This window comes from Xenopus tropicalis, chromosome 3 (genome assembly GCF_000004195.4).
Source record: "Xenopus tropicalis strain Nigerian chromosome 3, UCB_Xtro_10.0, whole genome shotgun sequence".
NCBI lineage: Eukaryota > Metazoa > Chordata > Amphibia > Anura > Pipidae > Xenopus > Xenopus tropicalis.
The window spans coordinates 73,705,111-73,726,743 of record NC_030679.2 but is presented as its reverse complement, the minus strand read 5'-3'; the positions used below and the strand labels follow the sequence as shown (position 1 = coordinate 73,726,743).

Below are 21,633 nucleotides of genomic sequence, written 5' to 3'. Positions count from 1 at the left end.
GATCGACATCAACAACAAGGCATAAATAGGTTGTGAAGCAAATTAGACTTCTGTTTTTTTATTTTTATGGATCTTTTCTGTCATTATTTAAAGCAGTTCATTACTGTGCCCCCACCCTCAATCTCTGAACATATCTCTAGATACCATCCAACCCGCTTGTAACGCTCCTCAACTCCTCTCTCATTCCTTCCTCACACACTTGCATTCAAGACATTGTCTTCTCTGGAATTCGCTCCCACAATCTGTCAGACTTTCTCCCAATCTTTCTACCTTCAAAATATCTCTAAAAACACATTTATTTAGAGAAGCTCACCCTCCTTTAGTTTAGCACAACCTTAGTAGGCTGCTAAAAGCAATACCCTGTGCTATATCTCTCACACTGCTTAATTCTGATCTTGCCCATTCCCACATCTTGTGTTTCAACCCTTTCTTCTTATAGTCTGTAAGCTCTTTTGGGCAGGACCCTCTTCACCTCTTGTGCCAGTTAGTTGCTTTATATGTAACTCTGTATGTTCAATGTATGAAACCCATTTATCGTACAGAGCTGCAGAATATGTTGGCGCTTTGTAAATACACATTAATAATAATAATATTTAAATTAATCAAAATAATTTGTTCTGTTTGGTGACTTTATTATTAAAAAAGTCTGAATGTACAGTCCTTAACCTTTCAATTCTAAGGGGCTGCAAAATCCAGTGGTAATTTGAGGCACAAAAACTGCAGAAAATCTATACATTCTTTCAGACCAGGGTCCATAAAGCTGAAGACATTAATACTTATTATAGTAATTAATAATTAGCAACTTAACCATGTATGAAGCTGGGTTAAAACATACACAAGATACTTACCATACAGTAAACAGGAACAGAAGAGCCATTAATCCCTGGAATTGCTGTGGAATCACAACTATGAATCTGCTCCCTCAAGGTTGCCCTTGCCCTGCAAGGTTTCTGCCATAAGAAACAGACATTCAACTGCCTTAACATGGCGAACTGTGTTGACCATTTGACCATTTTGATAAATAAGAAAAATTATTGAAATTTTAATGATTCTGGTGAAAAATAGCAGATCCAGAGAAAAGTTAAAAAAGAAAGTAATGTTCTATGCACTCAGATACACAATGCAAATTTATCTTTAGCTCAGAGACAAATACATTTCTAGATAGCTATAAGATTAAAAGGCATTATTTTTTTCATTACCCAATTCTGCCAGTATAGTTAAAAACCATAAACCATAAAAGCAAAGACAAAAGCCAGTACAGGAGGGGCCCCTCAGTTCTAGCAGCAGAGAATACACTTCACTATTTTTTCAGTAAAATGATTGCTACGCATTGACAAATCACCTAACATGTGATGACCAGTATATAATTGGCCGTGTATGTAAATGACCAGATTGCACTGTGATATGACAATATTTCTACTTTTTTGATCAGTCAGTGGATCTGTGAGGCGTGCATACCTTTTTAGTTTGGGCAGTAATAAGATTGAGTTATCAGACAGCTTAAGCTAGCCATACACGCACTGATATCGTGCGAAACCTCATTTCCACGTTGCATGTCATGTTTTACTGCATATGTAAGCACAGATCACTACAAAATACACTCTAAGGGGCACATTTACTAATCCACGAATGTCCGAATGCGTTTTTTTCGTAATGAACAGTATTTTTGCAATTTTTTCGTCGCTGTCGCGATTTTTTCGTATTTTACGCGACTTTTTCGTCACCGTTACAACTTTATCATATATTTTTCGTGACTTTTTCGGCGCAAAACATTCGGATTGGTTTTTCCGCCGTTTACTATAGCGCAATACGAAACAATCGTGACGGCGACGAAAAAATAGCAAAATTTACGTTTCCAATCCGTTTTTTTCCCATTCGGGACTCGGATTCGGGGATTAGTAAATGTGCCCCTAAGTATATGTATGTTACATTTTTTCAAGGCAGTAAGCTGAAATCATCTCCCTAAATCACCCCTGAATGTTGAGATCACAGCTGTCAGCACTTTTTGTGTACCCAATGTGAGTTACTATAGTTTGTTGTTAATGTAAATGTGAAAGAATATGCAGTGGAAATGCTAACTTGGAGTTTGGTTGCACATCTAGCAAAAGGACGCTCAGAAATGTTATTCATGACAGAGTAGGCAAAGGAAAGATAATTTGTCTTCTCGAGAGTGCAGAATTGATTCAAGAACTTGGTAATACAACCAAGTAGGGAAGAGGTATTGAAAAGAGACATAATTAACATTTAAAAGCACCTAGGAGACTTAGACCTAGGTTGACATGAGTATTTATTTTACAAAGAAAGTCATATAGGAGGATATAGCTGGCAAATAATTAACTGCTAGGTAGTCATAAATCAAGTCAATTATTTTTTCACAGTAAAATGCATTAAGCTGTAAAGTAGTCTTTAGATGACATTATGAACCTCAGAACTGTATCAGTAACAGTATGTTTCCTTAGAAAATGTGAAATGTAATTTTACTTCTGTTCCATCATTAGTTACTATATACCCCCTGCCAAGGCAAACATAGGTGATTTTTGGCCTGTATTCCTTAATAGTATACATGTTTTATTTTGGTGTAGGCGCTTTCAGGCATGTAGCCTCTAGAGTTCAATAGTTCTAATTTTGATATATAAGAATGTATGCGCATAAGCAATTTTGATGGATTTTAAAAGTCAGTGATTTAGAGTAGCAGTACAAGAAACGATTAGTGCATTACTGTTATGGAGCAGTTAGTTATTAGTGATGCACTTTTACACTTGTAATTCTGTCTCTGGTCATTAGATGTAACACATTTTGTGCATTCAGTTTTATGGAACTTGATGGATCAAGTTCCTGCACCCCTGTACTAATGTATTAAAGGACAAGTAAACCCAAAATATTTTTTTTCTAATAAAAGAATATTTTTATTATAAGTGCAAAATACATTTATTACAAATTTGCAATGGTATTTGACAATGTAACACAAGGCAGTAGACTGACAGACCTTCCTTGCTGTTGGAGAATGACCTTTGCAACATTGTTTAAAAAGTCAGCAAATGCTGCTTTCAATGGCAATTACATTTACAAATAACTTTTAAAGCACTACATTTTTTTTTACATGTTCTTTAATGAGGTTTCCCAACCTAATCCGCCTTAATTTGCTCTTGTGGCTGTCTTATTAGATCACTAAACGGCCATAACCAAATTTAACCAAAATTTTTGGTTCCTATTTTTCTGAACAATATGAGTAATATGATTTATACATTTTGCAGACATTGTTCCAAAAAACTGAGGTACGAAGCTGTTTATTTGTTATTACATCCTCTTTAAAGGAACATTACTACAAAAGTATAAGAAAATTAGGCTCATTAACAGATTTGATTTCATATGATATGAGAATTACTATGAAAAAAATATTTTACCAAAGCCTTGAATTTTTCTAAAAAAAATATTTTAATTTCCACTTGAATGTTAACATTGCTGGACACATGCAGATGCAGTTTTATATGTACTGAGTCTTACCTATTGGGCCATTTTAGTTGACCATGACCTAGGTTAGAAAAATGCTCCACCACTAAAAGGTGCCAAATGTTAGGCCTAACATTTAGCCCCCCCCCAAGTGATTATATCTTTACGTTTGTTTGATAATTTTTAAAGTATTGCTTTAATATGCAGCATCAGTTATTCAGAAATGTGTGCTAGAATTAGAAATAGGATTTACATATATTGCTTTGCTCATCTGAAATGTAAAAGAGAGATGAAATTAAAATTAATTTGCCATGTATGACAAATGTACCATTAAGCATTCAATTTGTTTATTATCATTCAAGCATCCAAAAATTTTTTTTTTTTTTTTTGATTTGGCAAAATACTGGGCCTTCATTTATGTGATGATATCTGAGCACAATTGAGAAACTGGTTTAGCCTGTTAAGTTACAAACCAGATTCCAAAAAAGTTGGGACACTAAACAAATTGTGAATAAAAACTGAACGCAATGATGTGGAGGTGCCAACTTCTAATATTTTATTCAGAATAGAACATAAATCACGGAACAAAAGTTTAAACTGAGAAAATGTACCATTTTAAGGGAAAAATATGTTGATTCAGAATTTCATGGTGTCAACAAATCCCAAAAAAGTTGGGACAAGTAGCAATAAGAGGCTGTAAAAAGTAAATTTGAGCATAACGAAGAGCTGGAAGACCAAATAACACTAATTAAGTCAATTGGCAATATGATTGGGTATAAAAAGAGCTTCTCAGAGTGGCAGTGTCTCTCAGAAGCCAAGATGGGTAGAGGATCACCAATTCCCACAATGTTGCGCAGAAAGATAGTGGAGCAATATCAGAAAGGAGTTACCCAGCGAAAAATTGCAAAGATTTTGCATCTATCATCATCAACTGTGCATAACATCATCCGAAGATTCAGAGAATCTGGAACAATCTCTGTGCGTAAGGGTCAAGGCCGTAAAACCATACTGGATGCCCGTGATCTCCGGGCCCTTAAACGACACTGCACCACAAACAGGAATGCTACTGTAAAGGAAATCACAGAATGGGCTCAGGAATACTTCCAGAAACCATTGTCCGTGAACACAATCCACCGTGCCATCCGCTGTTGCCAGCTGAAACTCTACAGTGCAAAGAAGAAGTCATTTCTAACCAAGATCCACAAGCTCAGGCGTTTTCACTGGGCCAGGGATCATTTAAAATGGAGTGTGGCAAAATGGAAGACTGTTCTGTGGTCAGACGAGTCACGATTCGAAGTTCTTTTTGGAAATCTGGGACGCCATGTCATCCGGACCAAAGAGGACAAGGACAACCCAAGTTGTTATCAACGCTCAGTTCAGAAGCCTGCATCTCTGATGGTATGGGGTTGCATGAGTGCGTGTGGCATGGGCAGCTTGCATGTCTGGAAAGGCAGCATCTATGCAGAAAAATATATTCAGGTTCTAGAACAACATATGCTCCCATCCAGACGTCATCTTTTTCAGGGAAGACCCTGCATTTTTCAACAAGATAATGCCAGACCACATTCTGCATCAATCCCATCATCATGGCTGCGTAGGAGAACGATCCGGGTACTGAAATGGTCAGTCTGCAGTCCAGATCTTTCACCTATAGAGAACATTTGGCACATCATAAAGAGGAAGGTGCGACAAAGAAAGCCCAAGACGATTGAACAGTTAGAGGCCTGTATTAGACAAGAATGGGAGAGCATTCCTATTCCAAAACTTGAGAAACTGGTCTCCTTGGTCCCCAGACGTCTGTTGAGTGTTGTAAGAAGAAGGGGAGATGCCACACAGTGGTGAAAATGGCCTTGTCCCAACTTTTTTGGGATTTGTTGACACCATGAAATTCTGAATCAACATATTTTTCCCTTAAAATGGTATATTTTCTCAGTTTAAACTTTTGTTCCGTTATTTATGTTCTATTCTGAATAAAATATTAGAAGTTGGCACCTCCACATCATTGCATTCAGTTTTATTCACAATTTGTTTAGTGTCCCTTTTTTGGAATCCGGTTTGTACATTGTTACATGAGTCCATCAAGTTCAACCCTTACAAGTAAACCCAGCACACACTGATCTATCTGTACACTCACATACATAAACCCTATATACCAACATCAATTCTAATTGTAAAAGTTCAGTAATAAAAAGTCACAGGACATATAAGGGGGGTTAGATTTGGTGAATACTGAATTAAGTACTAGGATTGGCTTTTGGGCCTTTTTTTTTATATAAGCAGAACTTTTAGAGGTATTTTAAAATGTTATTTGCCATAGCATCACTGAATGTTTAATTCGGACTTTCAGATCAAGTACACAGTCACTTACAGCAGTATGAGGTTGAATATCTACAATTTGCTTTCCGTTGGATGAACAATCTTCTGATGAGAGAACTACCCCTCCGGTGCACCATCAGGCTATGGGACACATATCAGGTAAGGTCATCTTGCAAACCACTTTACTTACATTTCACAGGTGTGTGTTAATATCTTCTATTTATTTTTCTGCAACTTTTATCATGTTATTGTAATGGTTTAGCTAATGGCCTTATGGTTGTAGCGTAGTATCTCAGAGGAGAGCTGTTCAGTGTTTTAATTATCTATTTCTTTCCTAGTTTTATTTAGTAAAGCTTAGAATGGTTATTAGGTTAATCACTGGAGGTTAATACATTTGCTGCTCTGTACACCAGTAAAAATGCAGAAATTGATATGCATATAATGTACCAATGTCTGCCTGGTAATTTGCCATTCATTTTATTTAAATCCAGGTAGTTTTTATTATAATCAAAGCAGGAATATACATGAGAAAAAGAAAATCTATTAAAAAATAAATCTTATAACAGTAATAAGTACATTGCTTTTAACACTAGAGGTAGCATCAGAGACCAGATTAAAATGGGTAAATATCTGTTGGACCCAAAATTTTATGAAATTGTGTATTATCTGTTTCCAAGGTGGGCATGGAGGTTCTAGCAGTTTTGTGTAATCAACCTTTTAACCAAAGGAACGCTTCCTGGTGAAAAAGGTTTTGATATTGGTTTAGTTTCAAATCTTGTGATACTGCTAGAATGCATATTTTGCGGGTTCTTTTGAAGGTCCTAGGTATCCTAATCTGAAGAATGAAGACATCTCAGATTTTTGTCCAGTAGGTTAAACAAAAAGGTATTTTTTTCTAACGTGCCTCTGGTATAAGTGTCTGGAATTTCAATAATTATATAATGTAATGTAGCCAGGGTATAGTACACGCTATGAAACCTGTAATGTATGAAACCTGTAATTTGACAATACTAATTGGGCTGCTCCTTGGGCTTTTTCTGTTTCTCATCCTGCACAGAGCCCACATCAAATTCCGATTTATGTCTAGTCACCTCTAGACATAATGTGCACAGCCACATGTAACTTAGCATACAGTATTGTAATAAGTCCCTTTGTATGGGCTCTATTAAGATATGTAAGAGGTGGGTGGCGGAGATTTTATTTTGCCATTCAGTTTCAGTGCTATGATGATGCCATTTCTTAAAGGCACACAGTTAATCCGGCATGCTGTAGGGCTGCCTCACTATCTGGATGTGGTGTGTGGAGTAAAAAAAGTGAGTTCTCGGGACTACTTATTTCCAGTCCCTGCTTTGGGCCTGAAGCAGGGACATAAGTAGTCCTTAAAGCTCCTATTTTTTAATTGTCTCTTTAAAAGGTAACACCTACTCTATAATTTCTGGTTTTGTTCTATGGCTAACACTCTGCTACTATTGGGAAGTGTCTAGTGAGACACACTTAAGAAATTAATATCAAGCTAATTGGTTATCGCTAACTATAAATATTGATATTTATTTTTTTCTTGTGTTTTCAGTATGGTTAAAGATGTTGCGGAAATTCAGTTATGTGTTGTTAAGCAATATTTTTCTCAATATTACCTCAAAGAAGTTCATGTATTTTTACTGCTCATTTAAGTGAATGTTTAGCTTTTCACTGATAAAAAGAAAAATTAAAATTGGCTTTGATAAGGAATCCTAATGGCTTAGAAAATAATAAACATAGAACTGACCAGTTGGACTTATTCTATCAAAATGGGTTTACATAAATAGAACGTTTAGCACAACATAATGGGGCTGTTTTATCAAAGTACGACTGGTACGAAATACAAAAAAATTGTATTTTTTTTGTACTGTGCGTATTTTCTGCGACTTTTTCGTACTGTGCGACAAAATTTGTGTGACAAAATTGTATTGTTGCGATGAGTGCGAAAGTTTTGAATTCATTCAAGCTTTGGTATCATCAATTTCCTTGGGCCAGGTTGGAGCTGCAGAGTGCCATTGAGTCCTATGGGAGGCTTCCAAAATCATGCACAGAAGGATCAAAGTCAGAAAGGTTTTCCTGCCGTTTACGATTGTTCAGATACGAAAATTTTGTGACTTTCGGATCGCCAATACGATATTATCGGGACTAATATGATTTTTTCATAAGCATTTTCGTGATATTTGCGATCATCAGAAATTATCGTATCTAATCCGAATTTTACCCATTTCGGGATTCGAACTTTTACTTTGATGAATGTGCCCCAATGTTTAGTTACCTAGAATTTTTACTAAAATTGATTATTCATAAAAATGCAATGTTCAGTTAAATGGCAGTTGAATTAAACGTTTAGTAAATGTCTGTGAAATAGTGAAATGGAATGTTGACATAGAATGTGTACCTATATGGAATAAATAGTGTTAATGTACAGCTAATTATAGTATTAGTGAAATTCAATGTTAACATAAATGGACTGTTTACTGAAATGGACTGTGCATCTAACTAGGGCGTTTGGTGAAGTGAAATTCAATTAGTATAATGTTCAGCTAAATGGAAACCTTACTGAAGTGAATTATTCAGGTAAAGCTAATGTTTGACAAATTTTAAATGTCTTTTTTAGCAAAATGGAATACTTGGTGAAATTAAGGGGCACATTTATCATCTTCATAATTTTTAGGTAGGCTAGGGTTTTTTGCTGTAAAAAATCATGATTAAAATTGTGAAAAGTGAAAAAAAGCAAAGAATGTGAACATAAAACTTTGCATCTAAAAGCTTTTAAAGTCATAATGAAGTCAAAGGGAGCTGTCCTAGTTAAAAGGATAACTATTCAGTCAATTCAAGTTTTTTTTTTTTAGCTTTGTGACCCATTAAAAACGACACGAAAATTGAGTGTTTTTTTTAGTTTTATTCAGTCACATTTTTTTTATTCAGATATTTAATACATAAGGAAACTTTTTTTTAAAAATTAGAGGTTAAAAAATGCTAAAATAACACAAATACGAATGTTCATAAATACGCCTCTGTGAGTTCAGGTAAAGGGAATCTTGAATTAATTATCATTTACAGATAAATGGGATGTTCAGTTAACAGAATTTTTTCTAAGATAGATTGTTCATGTAAGCATATGGAATGTGTAGTTGAACAGAATGACACATGAGGAAATGTATCCGTGGCAAATCTGTGCTGCTGTTTTGGCAACAAATCTCCTTGCCTTTCTTTTTACCAACCTTTGGATCACTGCATATAAAACATATTACATGTGGTGATTTTCCTGCAATTTAAGCTGGATCGCCATACATAATGTGATTTACATGCAGTGATTTGAATGTTAATGAAGGGAAAGACATTTTCGGGAGATATGGCGCCTGTGGTAGTGCAGATTTCTGGTGGGCGACATGTCTCCTCGTGTGCCATTGCCCTAATTAGGAAATGGTGATATGGAATGTTTAGTAAAATGAAATGCTGAGAAAAACAAAATATTTAGTAAAATGTAATGCTTATTTAAGCCTTTTATTGCATTTTATGAACATATGAATTATTATGATTTATTATGATAATATACAGTAAACTGAGCATTCAGCTAATTAGAATTGTAAGTGATGTATAATTTTTAGATAATGCAATAAAATGAATTGTTTAAACAAATTTAATGCTCAGCTAAACTCAGTGTTTTGTTTAACTGAAAAAATTCATTGGTAACAAAGAATAGTATGCTAAACATGTTTATAGAGATGCAATATTCAACTTAAATTAACAAAATACTTAGGGAGGATTTATTAACAGTTTGATTTTCTTGGTTTTATAGTTTTTTAAAACCATGATTAAACTTATTTCAATGATTGTCATTTATAAAAAGAGCCAAACTGAAAAAGCACAAAAAAAAGTTGGGAAAACAAAACGCAAACAATGACTTTTTAGTACAAAAACCTAGCGTAAAAACATATAGCGCAAAAAAAAAAACTGAAAACCTCAAACCACAAAGCAAAGAAAGGTCTTCCACTTCTAAAAGGGACATATGACATTGACTTCTTCATGATCTTGACAGGTTGTGAATGGCTTATTTTTGCATTTAGATTTGTTGCAGTTTTGTGGCATAATAAATTGCAATAAAATCCGTGTTCGGGCCTCAAAAAGCCTGAACTGAAAAAAAATCAATAGATAAATATATTTGTGTTAAATGGATTGGTGTTTGAGTAAAATATAATGGTCAGCCTTAAAGTATGTTCAGGTTTATAGAAAATTATTTTCAGCAGTGTTGAATGTGTAGTGGAACTAAGGGGCGTGTTTATCAAAATTCGAGCTTGAATTTTCATTCACATTTTGTGTGAAAACACAAATGCAAATATGCTCAAGAACATTCTTAAGAACCACAAATAATTGGTATATATTAAAGGAAAAATCTGCAGAAAAGTTGCCAGTAAAAACTCTGCATGTAAAAGCTGGCGCAGTTCAATAGAAGTTAATGGAAATTGTCTCTAACAAGTTTATTTCCCCAATTTAATAAAACATTAAAAATGAATGGAACAATGTTATTCTTGTCAGCATGCAAGTTTTTTTCTAATACAAAACACTCACAGGAATATTCTGTCACTTTTTTTTATAAATATGAAAACATTCAAGAAGAAAAGGCGCAGGAGTTTTTTTTCATGTCTGTGTTTTTTTTTAGGATCTTGAATTTTGATAAATATGCCCCTTAATGTTCAGCTGAAGAGAATGAAATTCGGTGTATATGTAAATGGAGTGTTCAAGCAAATGAAGTGTTTTGCTAAATGAAAAGCTCAGTGAAGTAAAATATTTAAGTAAGAGGAATTTTTAGTATTATCAAATGTTCATCTAAATGGAGTATTTAATTTAATAACTACTGAAAGTGAATGTTAAGCAATACAGAAATGTTTAGTAAAGCATAATGTTTCGTTTGAAAGAATGTTTACTGTAATAGACATCTGGTAAGTGAAATATTTACTTAAACTGTGTGTTAGGGCAATTGACGTGAAATCAAAATTTCTGCTAAAAATTGTTCAAGTAAGCGGAATGTTCATTTAGGTGGAATTTGAAGTGAAATTGAGTTTTCAGCCAAATAATGTTTGCAAATGGAATACTACCTTGGAGTTAGTATTCATACTTTTCATACTCTTTATATCATTATTACTGTTAACAATGGGAATTTGTTAAAGACATTTGCAGTTTATCTTCATTTCCTGGATCATTTCCTTAATTTCCTGGATATATATATATATATATATATATATATATATATATATATAGATATTGTATCACTAGGTCCGCACTCCCATTACTCACTTTACTCCATATCCAATTCAAGGGTGCTGCACATGGTTGTAGCTCATATTCATTCCAATTGACAATGCGCACTCCTCATCCTTTATAATTCATTTATTGTTGCATTAAAAACATCAACGTTTCGGTCCAGGTCTTGGACCTTTATCAAGATGTTGAACATCTTGACAAAAGGTCCAAGACCTGGACCGAAACGTTGATGTTTTTAATGCAACAATAAATGAATTATAAAGGATGAGGAGTGCGCATTGTCAATTGGAATATATATATATATATATATATATATATATATATATAAGTGTTATCTAGTAGCTAGTGCTTAATTACACTTGTTCCATAATCCAGTATTTTAATATTATTCAACGTTTCAATATTCAGTATAGTCAATATAGAAATACCAGAAGCATAGAACAAAGCCCTGTGAAAGAAAGGGCTTAGTATCTAAGGGAAATCATTATATACGTTAGTATTGAAAGATAACTTAGTTTTATTAGTTATAAGTTAGGGTTGCCACCCATCCAGTTTGAACTGGACAGCCTGGTCATACAAGTGCTTCCAGTTCACAGTTTTCAACATCCTGAAAACTGGGCTGAAATCAACCCAGCTGCATCCAGGTTTTGCAGTAAAATTACCACCATGTTATACCACCACCCCCAACATACTTTTCCTGCCACAAATTGAATTGTCCTGTCCCCTTTGCCCTGGTTTATCCATAGGCACCTTATTAGTATTCCCTAAAATCACCTGAAAAAACTAAATGCAGCATCATACATGTGATGTGTGGTATTTTTCAAGACACAATTTTAGCACAATTATCAATTTCAAATTCATAAGGCAAATCTGTTTAATAGGTATAATAAGGCAATACAAGTGTGCACAGTGCACAATAAAAACATCATTTTTTATAAAGTCATAGCATATTGTCTCATCTTTAGTTCAGTGTTAAAATTGTTTCAGTCATTTATTTAGGACTTACTTTGCTGCCCCTATTGTATACAGTATTAACAATATTTTCTATAAAAATCTTTATAGAAACCCACGTACCTGGTACCCACTTTACCTGTAAGAATTTTGTCATTATTTTAGAAAAAGTATCGTGGTTGGTTCGTGCAACTACCATTTTTATTTATTTGATAGTCAGTGTTTTTCTTTAGTTAATGCAAAAAAAGCAAACAAAAATATTTGTTGACATTTCTGGCCTGTTAGTTTACAAGTAGATTGGGAACCAAGGGAGCTGCTATGATAAGGTAGGCATTGGTGAAGCCTTTTGTAGCACTAAAAATAATACCACTGGCTAAGACTGCAGAGTTATGCTTACCTTTTTGCCAATTTAAGGCAAACATTTTTTCAGTAATGACTCTGGTATTAAATATTTTTCTTTAACATTTCAGATTTGATGTGCAGAGCGAGTACTTTTAAAGGACAGGAAAAGCAAAGCAAAAATTTTTTATGCCTTACGCTTTTTTTCAGTGACATTGAATGTACATTTTGTGGTTACTCTTTCTCTGAGATTTTTGATTGAACATTTTGAAAGGTAACTTGAAAGGAAACACACAAGAGTGACAGACATTCAATGAATTAAAAGACTGATTGCAACTCTCTTTTTTTCTCCTTGTCTTGAGCACCATTGTTGATGACTGTAGCATTGTACAGTCTTTTACTCTGCTTTTTATGAAACAGAAATACCATGGAAATAGATTTGTTTTTGTCCATGGAGAGATATTTAATGTAATGCAACAAAATGCAAGTTAATACTTCTTGTATATCCACTGATCTAAATGTGACACATATACAGATACCTAAAACTCAAATTTTTCTCTTTTTTTTTTTTTTTGCAATTCCAATAAACTTTTTGGACTTTTTTTGAATTGTTGCACAATCACCACCGTCAAAAATCTGTTAACCTTCACCAAATGAAAGTAAAGAAAGATATTCCAGGAAATGGCCAGGGAAGCCATTGACTTCTACATGATCTCGACAAGTTGTAGATGTATTATTTTTGGATTCAGTATTGTTGCAGTTTTTTTGCATAGTGAATCTCAAAAAGTCGCAAATTTTTTTTTTTGGGTCACTTTTAGCGCTAAAAATTCTGACCGTAGGTAAATGGCCCCTACAGTCTTTGTTTATGTGTACTAGCTTTGTGTTCCATTCGGGAGTGATTTTTATGCATGGTTCTTCAAGTCAGTCAAACTGGACTGAGAACAGGGCATGGACAAGACTGGCAAGTCCAACAACCAATAGGGATAAATAGGAATAGGTGACTGAAAAAAGTCATGGGATGGATACGAGCAAATTTTGAGCCACTGCCTGATGAAAACTTTTGAGGGAGGCTTCTAATCGACCTATGACAACTCTGAAGGAGCTACAAGCCTCAGTACCTGAGATTGAAAAAAGCACTAATGTTGAAAGAAGTGGCAATATTGTCCCTTTAAGTCTACTAAACAGTCTGCCTTTAAAAAGAAAGTGCCAAAGTTTAAAGAGAGACAAAAAAAAGACAGATTTTCTAAAAACAGTATTGGTCGTATTAGTCACGATAATATCGTATTGAGGATCCGAAAGTCATGAAATTTCGTATCTGAACAATCGTAAACAGCGGGAAAACCTTTCTGACTTTGATCCTTCAGCGCATGATTTTTGAAGCCTCCCATAGGACTTAATGGCACTCTGCAGCTCCAACCTGGCCCAAGGAAATTCACGATACTGAAGCTTGAATGAATCAGAAACTTTCGTACTCTGCACAACAGTACAATTTTGTCGCACAAATTTTGACGCAAAGTACGAAAAAGTTGCAGAAAATACGTACAGTACGAACAAATACGATTTTTTTGTGTTTCGTACCTGCCGTACTTTAATAAATCAGCCCCCTTGTATATATTAATAGACCTGTATTATTATGGACTTATTATCCAGAATGCTTGAAATCTGGGGTTTTCCAGATAAGGGATCTTTTTAGCAGAATATAAGTCTATAAAAAGAATTATTTTAACATTAAACAAACCTAACAGGATTGTTTTGCCCCAGTAAGGATTAATAATATCTTAGTTGGGATCCAATATAAGGTACTGTTATATTATTACAGAGAAAAAGGTAAGCATTTTTAAAAAGTTTAATTAAATTGGTGACTATGGGAGGTGGTCTTCCCCTAGTTCAGATAATGAGTTTCCAGATAATGGATCCTATCATTGTATTGGCATGTAATGCATGTCAATTGCCCTGTATGGAGGTTCTGAGTTGAGCTGAGAAAGATGTAACTGTGCATGTGGATACCATGAAACACTGAGAAGGAAAGCATCTACGCAAGAAGAGCCACTTGCCACTGCATATCAAAGACAAGGGGACTCCTCAATTGACCCTTCACCTTGAGGCATCCCACTGAACCCCCTTGTTACATACCTTAATGAAACACCAGGAGACAGAGATGGGGTAAAATGGCCACAGCATTTGTTCACATTTTATCAAATAAATAGGACTTTGCCAGCCTCATCCCAAAGCAATATTCTAAAGCCAGAATTCCATAAGATATCGCTACTATGTTCTGCCGTTCCTTTCTGAAGACTTGAATCTTACTTCCATAGTTGCCATTTGAGATCAGCACTATGTCATTATACCTGCCACTGAGTATTAGACTGCCTCTACTGACAGAGAGGATGGCCCCAAACTCTGCTACCAGCAGGAGCTGCATCACCAACCATGAGAGAAGTTCAGCATCCCTGCTGCCAGTCCTGAATCTGCAGTGTCTCAATAATAGGAAATCCAAGCAGGCTGTCACTTAGCACAAGCAGTAGTAGTGTCTGTATTTATCAATCCATCGTGCAGTCACAGGAGAGAGCCTCCTTTCTCCCTTTGCTAAAATTACCTGTGCAGTACCCTGGCAAGGTCCTACTACTGCTGTGACAAAACGTAAAATACATTATCATGTATCCACTGTTTTGATCTAGAGGAAGGCAAAAAACCCAACCTGAAGCCAGTGCCAATTATGCCTCGAGGGAAAAATTCCCTTCCTTACTCCCATGGCGATTGGAAACATTCTCTGGATCAAGCAGTCGTAGTTAACATGAATTAAATACAATGCTGGCTCTCAAGTTTATACTGTATAAAGATACATAAACCACAATATAACAAAATATAAAAAGAAACTGTACACAGAATAGTCTGTATAAAAATTTCCTACCCACCAAAAGGTGCTAATGTACCGATGTTTAAAAATGGTGGAAGGAAATAATATAGTCTCTTGTGTAAAATGTTTCTTAATAAAATATAGTGTACTGTGAACAGAGTTTTATAAATAATAAATAACAAATAAACCAGATGTTTTATTGATCTTGTCAGGCAACCCATTAGGTTTTCATAGCTTTTGTTGTTATTCAGTGTACATACCAATTTCCCTGTTTCCTTATAAGTTATTGGCCAGAAATAAGTCTAATTTTTGTGTATTTTGTCTTGGAGTACTAAGCATCTTTGAAACTTTGAAGCAAATCATGCAATTTTGTTTCTCTGCCCTTCTTTTTTTTCATTAATAAAGTAGAATATCATGTCTCATAGCTGTGGCGCTGACGATTTTTTAGTTATTTATTTTTAACAAGCATCAGTTATCTTAATAACAAATAAGTTACTGGAATGAAGCCAACATTTGCCTATACCGTTATAGGATCTATTATCCAGAATGCTTGGGACCTGGAGTTTTCCAGATATGAGATCTTTATGTAATATATAATATATATATTATTTCTTAGTGAAATGCTTGATGTCTCTGACTGGGAACATTCTCTATATAGTTTTTTGCAACATATATCTTCTGCAACATGTATCCATTTGCCTACTAGCTACATGATATTAAACTTAACCTAGTTTTCTAGCACTGCACTCCTTCTATTTGCCTGTATATGTTGACAATTGAATTTTTCTTTTGTATCAAGTCCCTGTGTGTGCAGCACCCTTTCTATTATATATATATGTATATCTCAAAACATGATATATTAGGAGTTACCTTTCTTTGCCATGTCAGTTATTAGAATTTATATTTTTTATTTTTCTTTCCGTGTCTTATATTAAGATAAGAAATGTTATAAAAAAAATGAACTCTGTTTACTGCAATAAAAATAAAGTTAAAAAACGTTTAAACGTTAAATAAACACAATAGAATTGTTGTGCCACAAATATGGAAACATGCAGCTTAGTTCCTATCAGGTATAAGGTACTGTTTCACTGTTACAAAGAAAAGGGAAATTTAAAAAAAAAATTAGAAGTATTTGCTTAAAATGGCTTTCTGGATAACTGGTTTGTAGATAATGGATCGCATACTTGTATTTCAAAGGCCTGTGCAGTTCAGGCAAGGACTTGTGACTGTTGATAATCAGCGCACATGTGTACTTTACACATGTGCACTGGGTATCAAGAGTTACAAGACAGATGGACAGTGCATTTGTACAACTGAAGCAGTGTTTTTATTTTTTGCAAAAAGCCTGGAGATACAGTGGACATATGAGAGAAATTCTGTGGAGATTCTGCATTACAAGGCATGCCCTTAGACTGTAGACTAGTTAAGTTTTTATGCTTCTGAAAATTTTAGTTTAAATAACAGGCTCCAAAGTCAAATACAGTACTTAATTTATAAAATATTTCTTGATAATAATGTTTATAAGAATTTATAAGAATCCCAGTAATACGGATGCAGACAACCACAGGGCAGCAGACCTCTTATAGGAGCCTTTGAAGGCCCATTGAACTAGTGAAGGATTTGTGCTAATCTGCAGTTGCTTTTTATACCAGCATCCTAAAGTTAACAATATCTTTTAGCACTGTAAAATATATTACATTTATTTTGTTTGTAATGTAGACATACTTCCTTTTTGTGCCGCGATTTACATAATGAAAATGTAAGCCTCAGATGATTAATATTTTTCTTACAGTGTCTTATGAAAAACAGTACCAATTGTTTTTGTTTGAGATCAGGAAAACGCAATGCATCTTGTTCCGGAGGAATTTTCTGGTCAATAAAAATGTCTAAAGAAGGATTCAGGACTCATTATATATTGATGGTCACTTTACTAACGTTATAAAGCAATTTTATTGTAATTTGCACATTGAGTTAGATGGGATGAAGGCTTATTTTTTTTGCCAGATGGCCACTGTATAGATAGCTATAAACCTAGGGAGGATTGGTTTTGCATCTTTTTGTTGATTCTTTGCTAACAGCTTGAAAATGAGCCACATGAATAAATGCATTAGTAGAATTTAGCTTCTTTCGTTTTCTTGCAACTGATGCTTTGCCATTTATCCTGTTTTAAATTTATCATTAAAAAAGTCAAAGTATTGCTGTATAGACAAATGTAAACAGTATTTCCATGTCAGATATAATATTTCCCCTTTTTTTGTTTGATAATAAAATGGTGTTTGGGGTCTTTAATAAGGGAATGTAGTTGACCTTTGGCCAATCAGTCATATTGTTCAGTTATGATATGTTCCAACTTACTAATATATATGCAGGAATAAGATAAATACTCCTGGTAAGCTGAGGTAGAGAGAAAGCTTATTGATCTAAATAGATAGTCTCTTCCCTTTTGATCTAAAGGAAAATAGTAAAAGTTCCACAGGCACTGCTTTAACCCTTGGGTTGCCCATTACCAGTTATGCAACCTATTTCTTTTTTACTATCTCTTGATTTCTGCATTTTTTTTCCTTTTTTTATTCTTTATACTGTTTTTTTTCCCCTTTTTCTTCCTTTAAATGAATTGTTGGAAATGTCTCGTAATAAATCAAAAATACGAACATGGGACAACATGAGTTAGGAAGGTGCAAGAAGAAAAAGAAGTGCACAACGTTTTGGGGTACAGGGGTAAAAAAAAAGGTAGAATTGATTGGTCACACACATCTTGTTATACCTAGCTCTCCTGGCTGTTAGTAGGTGGAGTCAAATGTATTTAAGGAATAGTCCATAGTAATGGGGGGGGGGGGTAACATTTTGGCTCCTCTCAGTAATTTTACCTTTTCTTCTCTTTTAACATGCTAAGTGCCCCTTTGCAATGGATTGATCAGCATGGAAATATAATTAATAATTGTGTTAGGATGTTATTATCCCTTGCAGTACATTAATACAGTTGTCCTTACAACAGGAAAAAAAAAAAAAAACTAATACTATGTTGTGTATTTGTAGATTGCAATAAGCACTTTTAGTTCACTCCTCAGCAGTAAATTGCCAAATCACAATATAGTACCTGAAATATATAAGTTTAATCAATGGAGCAACCCAATTGCCATATACTAGTTTGGTTTTATTGTAAGATAATACATCACAACTCTGAAGCATCAAAAATATTTAACAGGATTTACCTCTTGTGTATTTCCTGTTCTGGTTGACTGATTTCACCTTTGCTTCAGAGCATGGAGTAAACCAGAGCACAAATAGTGGATAGACTGTTGTGTGAAAGCTGAATTGTTCTTAAAAACAAGGGTTTTTCATTTGTTTAAGAGGTTTCCTTCCTTTGTTAATTCATCTGTAAGCTAGTAATGATAGCTCTGGTAGTTCATTTGCAGCAACTATTTCTCCAAGTTGGGCAAGAGAAGAAAAGTTCCTTTACAAAACAAAAGAACAGTGTTGGAATCTGTTGGACTCATTTACAGAAGCAATGTACAGTATGTAAGGGCTTTGTGCCAAATTGATGGCACATTGGTGGTATTCAGAAAGGTACTTGCATCTTGTGGTTTGTGATGAGCAAATCTGCCTCATTTGGCTTCACCGAAAAATTTGCAAACCCCAGCGATGTCAATGGGCGGTTTGTTTTATTTTTTTTACAACACATTGAAGCCTACCTACCATTGTAAGCTGTGCAGCTTTTTCTGCTGGACAAAACAACTGATTGACATCCCAGTGTAAGGAAATTAGGAGTAGGGGAAAATGGAATGGGGGAACCATGAAACAGGGAATTAGTTTAGATATTCGTTTATTCAATTTTGGAATTATTTTAAGAGCTGGGGTTTGTTGCTGGTATTTAGGTACAATGTAACACTAGCGATAAGCGAAATTTTTCACAAGCATGGATTTGCAGTGAATTTCCATGTTTAGCCATTAGCGGATTTTTTCACGACACAGATGCATTGAAAAATGACTAGTGCAACAATTTTTTTTGCATGCGTCATTTTTGCCATTTCGCAAATCTTTTCAAAGATTTGTGAATTTTTGGACGAAACCAAAACGGAAATATTTGCTCATCACTACTGGGGTCTTAAGATTGTATACAGTGCCTACAGAAATGTTTTGCCTCCTTGGAAATTTTCATGTTTTAGGTTTTATAGGCACTGTAACTTGGAAATGAACAACAAGTTGTGGGCACACTAACCCACTGCTAGGACTGCATGTCAAATGAATCAGAGCTTGGGTACTTTCCTTTGCCTGTCAAGCAAGAAAAGAAAGCCCTGGAGCTATAAATGCAGGGGCTGCATGACAAGGGATCCAAATGACCAGCAGCCAGATGTTATGTTTAAAGACTGGTAGAATCAGATGTGTTTGGGTGAGAAGCAATGAGTCAAGGCGGGGGAAAACTGGGCTGGGGGTGGAGAAGGATAGGGATGTGATGTCACGAGAGAAGCAGTTCACTTACTTTCTTAGAAACATCCCACCCACACTCCCCTCCTTTTTGCATATTTTGTGAAATGCCAAGATTTTCTCTTTTTAATGTTCTCATATTATCTATTAATAACAGAACATGGATGTTTTCCTTTATGCACTGTTATATTGTGCTTTCTGTATCTTTATACAGTATAAATTTGAGAGTCAGCATTGTATCTAACTCATGTTAACTACGATTGCTTGATCCAGGGAATGTTTCCGATCGCCATGGGGTTCAGGAAGGAATTTTTTCCCTCTTGAGGCATAATTGGCACAGGCTTCAGGTTGGGTTTTTTCCTTCCTCTGAATCAAAACTGGATATATGATAATATATTTTAAGTTTTATTTGTCACAGCAGCGGTCAGACCTTGCCAGAGTACTGTACAGGTAATTTTAGCTTTGGGGGAAAGATACAGACGCTACTACAGCTTGTGCTAAGTGACAGCCTGCTTGCATTTCCCATCATTGAGACTGTAGATTCAGGACTGGCAGCAGGGCTGCTGAACTTCTCTCATGGTGGGAGATGCAGCTCCTGCTGGTGGCAGAGTTTGGGCCCATCCTCTCTGTAGGTAGAGGCAGTCTAATACTCAGTGGCAGATATAATGATATAGTGCTGATCTCTTCAGTAAGGAAAAGCAGAGCATAGTAGCGATATTGCCTTGACGGAGGCTGGCAAGTTCCTATTTATTTGATAAAATGTGAATAAATGCTGTGGCCATTTTACCCATTTCTGGCTCCTGGTGTTTCATTAAGGTATTATTATTATTATTATTATTAACATTTATTTATAAAGTGCCAACATATTCCGCAGCGCTGATATGTAATGAAAGTCAAGGGTATGGATGAAAGTCAAGGGTCAATGAGGAAGTCCCTTTGTAAATGGTTTTTCCCTTGAGTATTTAGGGGAACTTTTAAAGGGGTGCCTAAAATAGGTTTCTCTGTGGCTGGTATAGTTCAAAAGAAATTTTTTTTACAAACTACTCTTGATACATTGTGAATCCTAATATTTTATCAAAAAAGTCTTCTTTATCCAATGTTGAACATTGTTACCTATTTGTATACTGTGGTTTATTATTTTGATATAACTACAGTTCACAAAAACTTTATATTTTGTTTCCCTAAGCACTTTTTACCCTATTTTAAAGTACATTTAATAAAGAGTCTAAATAAAAATCCAGCATTAGTAGCACTGCTGAAAATACTGTTCCTCCTCTGATAGCCAACTTTATGCTTTTAATGTGACATTTGTTCTATTACGGTTGGTGCATTAATGTTGTGAATGCTAAAATGCTCACCACAGTTCTCCTAAGATATATTAAAATTCTCTTTAGATTTAGAACTTCAATGTCTTATAGCCTAAATACCTGTTAATAAATATTCCAGAAAGAAAATATATGTAAGTAACCTGGGAATTTTTAATGAATCATCACCGTTAAAGTACATTCTCTTCCTAAGCAGAAAAAGATCTTAGATAAAATCTTATTTGATTGAAATACTGCAGAATGAGAGTCTTTAAGTCATTAAATATATGCTGAGCCCTTCTTTAAATATCAGTCATAAATCCTTAGTAAACCATAAGGTTAAATCTGTTGCTGAGCAACCAATTATACAATGGTTTCCCCGTACCTTTCTAAAAGCTTTGTATCTCCCAGCCAAATAAAAGCTTCAGAATATTCCAATATAAACTGTACCTGTATTCCAGAGGGCCAACACTTAAGTTTTTGTGTTATGGGCTTATAAATGTATTCAAGTAAGATTGTTTCTTAGGTTTTATTAATGCATTATATATTAAATATCTGTTATGATTGTGCTGACACAGTTATTCATTAATTTTAATACAAAATGTCCCTGTAGCTATAAGACCTTAATTAACAAAATTAGGTCACCTTCAAATTGTTTGTCTATTAACAAAGTGAGTCAATTGTGATATTTTCAAACTATTAATGTTT

At 34.7% G+C, this 21,633-nt stretch overlaps 1 protein-coding gene across 3 annotated transcripts in view; it reads left to right on the top strand.

Annotated features, from left to right (window-relative positions):
• The window catches only part of tbc1d22a (TBC1 domain family member 22A), a 316,264-nt gene that overhangs the window by 206,863 nt on the left and 87,768 nt on the right, over positions 1-21,633 (top strand). For 2 of the 3 annotated variants that reach the window (XM_018092307.2, XM_018092305.2), the window contains exon 11: positions 5,798-5,925. In XM_018092307.2, coding sequence (XP_017947796.1) covers positions 5,798-5,925 — 128 coding nt within the window. Of the gene's footprint in view, positions 1-5,797; positions 5,926-12,470; positions 12,888-21,633 lie in introns of those variants that run through there. The other variant, XM_018092308.2, reaches the window with a different exon arrangement.